Source organism: Ailuropoda melanoleuca, chromosome 8, assembly GCF_002007445.2.
Source record: "Ailuropoda melanoleuca isolate Jingjing chromosome 8, ASM200744v2, whole genome shotgun sequence".
NCBI lineage: Eukaryota > Metazoa > Chordata > Mammalia > Carnivora > Ursidae > Ailuropoda > Ailuropoda melanoleuca.
The window spans coordinates 59,221,234-59,227,710 of record NC_048225.1 but is presented as its reverse complement, the minus strand read 5'-3'; the positions used below and the strand labels follow the sequence as shown (position 1 = coordinate 59,227,710).

Here is a 6,477-nt window from a genome sequence, read left to right as displayed (position 1 = left end):
GATAGGCCAGTGATGGGTATTAAGGAGGACACATATTGCATGGTGCACTGGGTGTTATACACAAGTAATGAATCACGGAACTTTACATCAAAAACTAAGTACTGTATGGTGACTAACATAACATAATAAAAAATTATTATTAAAAAAAATAAAGTACTTTAGTACTGAGAGAAATGCAAGGGGCTCAGGTACTTAATAATGGTCACATACTGATGGCAAATCATAAAACGAAGAGAAACTNCTTAGGTATAAAATCATCAGCAGATTTGATATTTTTAGAGTCCATATATAAGTGAGGCATACAGTATTTGTCTTTTTCTGTCTTGCTTATTTCACTTATCATAATACCCTCAAGGTCCATCCCTATAGTCACATGTCAGGATTTCCTTCTTTTCTATGACTGAATGATATTGCATTATACATAATCATATATATGTGTATTATATATATCATATTTTACATGTATATTATATACATGTATGGATGTATATACCTATACATCAAGATATACATGTATCTATATATATCACATTTTCTTTATCCACTCATCCATTGTTGACTTAGGTTGTTTCAGTATCTTGGCTATTCATAGAAACAGAGCGCTGGGTGCTATGTGCAACTAATGAATCGTTGAACACTACATCAAAAACTAACGATGTGCTATATGTTGGCTAACTGAAAATAATAATAATAAAAAAAGAAACAGAATAGAGTTATAATGGTGGTTGCCAGGGGCTAGGAAGTGGAGGAAATGGGGAGATGTTGGTCAATGGGTGCAAACTTTCAGTTATAAGATGAATAAATTCTGGAGATTCAATGTATAGCATGGTGACTATAATTAACAATACTGTATTGTTTACTTGAAGGTTGCTCTGAGAGTAGAGCTTTAGTGTTCCCATCATAACAACAACAAATGGTAATTGTGGTAAATATTTCACAATATATACTTGTATCAAATTGTCACGTAGTATACCTTATACAATGTTATATGTCAATTATATCTCAATAAAGCTAGAAAAAATCATTAGCAAGTTAAAAGTTTGATATGTGAGCACATTCTGCCCCTGCTAAGCTCAGAGGAACAGGCCTGAGACTAAAGAGTAAGGAAACTCCTGAGGGGAAATAGAACCCTGGTGTTTGGCTGATTCTCTCCTATTCTCTTTTCTAATCTCCAGACTCCCTTCCAATGCTATGACCGTATAGAGACACTAGGGAGACAGTAACCCTTTCTTTGCACCAACTCGCATGTGACTATGTCCTCTTCTGTTTCACATCAATTCCAGAAGAGGCTTGAAGTTTTGAAAGGGCAAATTTTATTTTCAATACCAAAGTAAACAAAGACAGTCCTCTACTCCATGCATGCTTTTATACTGGTCTTGTTATTGGCAAAATATTTTTTAGAAGGAAGCCTTTAGATTGAGATGGCTCTCTTGCCTTAGTTGCCTGCTTAAGCAAACCAAAACTTAAGCTACAGTCAATTGTAAATGTGCCCATAACCAAGAAAACAAAATTTAAGAATAACCAATCACAACTTTCCCAAATAAGGCAACCCCTTAAAATGTAGCCAATCAAATAATGCCTTTGCTTTGCTTTTGTCTGCTCTATAAAAGCCTTTCCACTAGCTTCTGTCAGTACAGCACACTTTACCACTTTCAGTTTGGTGCTGCCCAATTTATTTATTTATTTATTTCTAAAGATTTTAGTTATTTATTTGACAGAGAGAGAGAGACAGCCAGCGAGAGAAGGAACACAAGCAGGGGGAGTGGGAGAGGAAGAAGCAGGCTCCCAGGGAGGAGCCTGATGTGGGGCTCGATTTCAGGACTCTGGAATCAGCCGCTTAATGACTGAGCCACCCAGGCACCCCATGGTGCTGCCCAATTTAAATCAATGTTGCTCAATTAAACGCTTGAAAATTTTAACATGCCTCAGTTTAATTTTTAACAATACTAAAGGAAGGTGTTCTACTCATTCCAAGGGAGCACAACTTTCAGAACTGATGGGATTCTCAGTTCTTCCACCATCCAGATCCACTTCCTGATATAATTTCTAGGTGGATCCCAAGTCCTCCTCTTAAGTGCTCAGTTATGTAGAATTTTCTTTCTATAGATGCTATGACTTTCTTGGGTTCTACTTTGTTCCCTCTTTCTTGTAGTATGGAGTCGTTTCTGTAGCTGAGCTCTAAAGATTCTCTCCCTTAGATGTAAATCCAGGATGTAGTTTACAATCCCTTCTTTGTGTTGCCTGAATAATTTTGAAGCTCTGAGGTCCTGACTTCCTGGTTCCATTTCTTACTATCCGTGTGACCCGGAACAAGTTACTTAATCTCTTTATGCCTCAGTTTTCTTAGGTGTTAAGTGGGGTTAATAATAGTACTAACTCACAGGGTTCTTCTGAAGATTAAGTGAATTAATGTCCGCAAATATTTTAAAACAGTGCACACACTATCAATGCCTAGGAAATACTCAATTGTGTTATACATTATTGTTATTCCTCCACTATGTAACTTACTTCCTCAAAACAGAGTCACAATCTAGCTTACAAACAACACTCACTTTAGGGCAGCCTAGACTCTCTTACTATTTTTGGGTTTGATCTATGTTCTTCAGGGACCAACTAGTATCACTTTTACAAGAGTTTATCAGTATATGCTTTCCAAGGGCCATAACAGATTTTTATCCTATCATCAATATGAAACAGTTTATTTTTGTCCACTTTTGTCTCAGCTCATTTCAAGACTACAGAAGAAACTGATGGCCTCAGTTCAACGATGAATTACATGCATTACATATATTCTGTCAATATAAACCCACCAAGAGTAAGGCTGGGTTCTTGCTGTTGGCTCCTGAAGATCCTCTCTTCTCTCTCCTAAAGAGCGGTGGGCAAGACCGACGCAATGGAGCAGAAGAACCAGAGTGGAAGGGTAAGTGAGTTTGTGTTGCTGGGCTTCCCAGCTCCTGCACCAGTGCAGGCACTTTTATTTGCCCTTTCTCTGCTGGCCTATGTGTTGGTGCTGACTGAAAATACCCTCATCATTATGGCAATTAGGAATCACCCCACCCTTCACAAACCCATGTACTTCTTTCTGGCTAATATGTCCTTCTTGGAGATCTGGTATGTTACCATCACTATTCCCAAAATGTTAGCTGGCTTTGTTGGGTCCAAACAGAGCCATGGACAGCTAATTTCCTTTGAGGGCTGCATGACACAGCTCTACTTTTTCTTGGGACTGGGCTGCACTGAGTGTGTCCTTCTTGCTGTTATGGCCTACGATCGTTATGTGGCCATCTGCCATCCTCTCCACTATGCTGTCATTGTCAGTGGTCGGCTGTGTGTGCAGCTGGCAGCTGGCTCCTGGGCTGGAGGTTTCGGCATCTCCATGGTCAAGGTTTTTCTCATTTCTCGCCTCTCTTACTGTGGACCCAACATCATCAACCACTTTTTCTGTGATGTCTCCCCATTGCTCAATCTTTCATGCACTGACATGTCAATAGCAGAGCTTACAGACTTTGTTCTGGCCATTTTTATCCTGCTGGGGCCACTTTCTGTCACTGGGGCCTCCTACATGGCCATCACTGGTGCTCTGGTGCGCATTCCTTCAGCTGCTGGGTGCCATAAAGCCTTTTCCACCTGTGCCTCTCATCTCACTGTTGTGATCATCTTCTACGCGGCCAGTATCTTCATCTATGCCCGGCCAAAGGCACTCTCAGCTTTTGACACCAACAAGCTAGTTTCTGTACTCTATGCTGTCATTGTACCATTGCTTAACCCTATCATTTACTGCTTGCGCAATCAAGAGGTCAAGAGAGCCCTACGCCGTACCCTGCACCTATTCCAGGGCCAAGATGCTAAGCATGGGAAAGCTAGCAGAGATGGGTAGAAAGTGCTCTTAAGCTTGGGATCTATATCTTCTGTGAAGTCTGGAGGAGCTCTTATGGCCTACATTAGGGACTAGGGTTCAAAAGCACCATCAAGGAACTAATCCAGGAGAAAGAAGAGGGATGGATTGTAAACTGGCAGCTGGATTTCTAGACAGCACTGTAAATACATTTACTGTAAATACATGCTAGAAGTTCCCATGTTATCTGCTCTATTGTAATTTACATAGAACAGGTTCATCAGTCGTGCATCCTGGTGGGGCAGAAAGGATTGACTCTGAGCAGAAGACTGATTGCACTTCAATATTTAAATAAGCAAACAAATGCAGAACTATTATCTCTCTAAATGGCCTTTCCTGGATTTGCTCTTTGTTTTAATTCTGAAGCCGAAAATGTAGAAAAGGAAAGCAGAAGGAGGAAGCCATTCAAGGAAGCACAGGCTTCATTATGGAATAGCATTAGGGTACTTCTGGTGAGATCTCTTCTAGCCACAAGCCACTGACTGTAACCTATGAGTAGCAGGGACCCAGGTGATTATTCTAGTATGAATTACAAGGCAAGCAGACAGGAAACAGAATTTTTTGTTGGCAACATATCACATCCTGGACTATAGAGACTTCTAGGTTCATTTCCTTATTTACCTAGGTTAGTGGAGTTAGTGACTGAGTGCAGTTCTTTATTTAATCATCTGTCTCCATAAACTTATAGTTCATATATTAAATGGAATCCTATGTAGGTCTTAAAATAACACAGAGCTAATAACAGATAAAATATTCCTAATATAATAAATGCAAATATTAGGTTATGTAACAGCATCAAAAGTATCAGCCTTAAAATGGATAAGAAAGATATGATATAGATTTACACACACACACTGAAATATTACTCAGCTGTAAAAACGGATGAGATGTACCATTTGCAGCAATATGGATGGACCTAGAGGGCATTACACTAAGTGAAATAAGGCAGATTAAGGAAGAAAAATACCATATGATTTCACTCATAGTGGAATCTAAAAAACCAAATGAATAAATAAACAAAAAACAGAATTAGACCTATAAGTACAGAGAACAAACTGAGGGTTGCCAAAGGGGAGGAAGGTCTAGGATGGACAAAATGGGTGAAGAGGAGTGGGAGATACAGGCTTTCATTTACAGAATGAATGTCACGGGAATAAAAAACACAGCATAGGGAATACAGTTGATGATATTGTAATAGTAATGTACTGAGACTGACTGTAGCTACACTTGTGAATGTAGCATAACATATAGAGAAGTCGAATTACTATGTACCATTGTATGTCAACTCATGTACCATTGTACGTCAACTGTACTAGAGTTTTTTAATTTAATTTAAAGGGCCCCTGGGTGGCTCAGTTGGTTAAGCGTCAGCCTTCAACTCAGGTCATGATCTCAGGGTCCTGGGATCAAGCCCCACATCTAGCTCACTGCTCAGAAGGGAGTCTGGTTCTCCCTCTGCCCTTTCCCCTGCTTGTGCTCTCCCTCTCTCTCCCTAGCTTGCTATCTCTCAAATAAATAAAATCTTTTTTAAAAATTAAAAAATTAATTTTAAAAAGCTTATGACAGGGACGCCTGGGTGGCTCAGTCGGTTAAGCATCTGCCTTTGGTTCAGGTCATGATCCCAGGGTCCTGGGATCAAGCCCTGCATTGGGTTCCTTGCTCAGCAGGGAGCCTACTTCTCCCACTCCCTCTGCCTGCCGCTCCCTGTGCTTGTGCTCTCTCTTTCAGATAAATAAATAAAATCTTAAAAAAAAAAAAAAGCTTATAACAGCCCAGCATAAACCTAAGCACAGGCTTTTAAAAAAAATTTTTTTAAAGTAGACACCATGCCTAGCGTCACTGGCTTGAACTCACGACCCTGAGGTCAAGACCTGAGGTTAGATCAAGAGTTGTACACATAACCAACTAAGCCACCCAGGCACCCCAAAGCATGTGCTTTTCTGAACAAAGAATATTGTGAGATAGCACAGATGTTATATCCGTAAAGCAGATGCTGGTTCTACCTGCAAAAACATATCTAAAATCTGACTATCTCAAAAAAAGAAAAAATATCACTCTTACTGATTTGTTTAAATTAGACTAGAAGGAAATTAACTGAAATGTTAGCTGTAACTATGCAATGTAGCCCTTACTCTTATAAATTGCAATCTGCGGCAAAGATATTGTTACCAACATATTTTTTAAATAAATATTTCTTACCCAATAAAATACACAACCTTATTTGTCTGAATGGAGAGATAGTGACAGGGTATAGCAGTATGATTTTTAGAAATATAGCTCCCTACAATTACCCAAGACCTAGAATCCTGAGGACAACAGCCTTCATGTAGCTTCTCTCTCCAGATGTGGGAGACTTCGGTTGCTGCAGCCTGTCTTTTCATAGTTTAACGCTGCTTAATAAAGTATGAAAGGCTACTAGCAAGGAAATCAAGCATTATGTGCTTGTTGCTACTTATTAAAATTCTAATATAATATTCATATCTTTTTGTGCCAAAACAATTACATAACCTTATGAGTATTTTTATTATAGTTTATTTTTTATATTTTGTTATTATAATTTATATTATAATTTATATTTATAA

General features: G+C 39.0%; 1 protein-coding gene across 1 annotated transcript; it reads left to right on the top strand.

Moving 5' to 3' along the window:
- The first annotated feature begins 2,893 nt into the window (after positions 1 to 2,893).
- On the top strand, positions 2,894 to 3,877 carry LOC100480970 (olfactory receptor 226). The gene has a single exon (XM_002931221.2). It carries the CDS (start codon positions 2,894 to 2,896, stop codon positions 3,875 to 3,877), a length of 984 nt encoding a protein of 327 aa, XP_002931267.2.
- Positions 3,878 to 6,477: the final 2,600 nt, after the last annotated feature.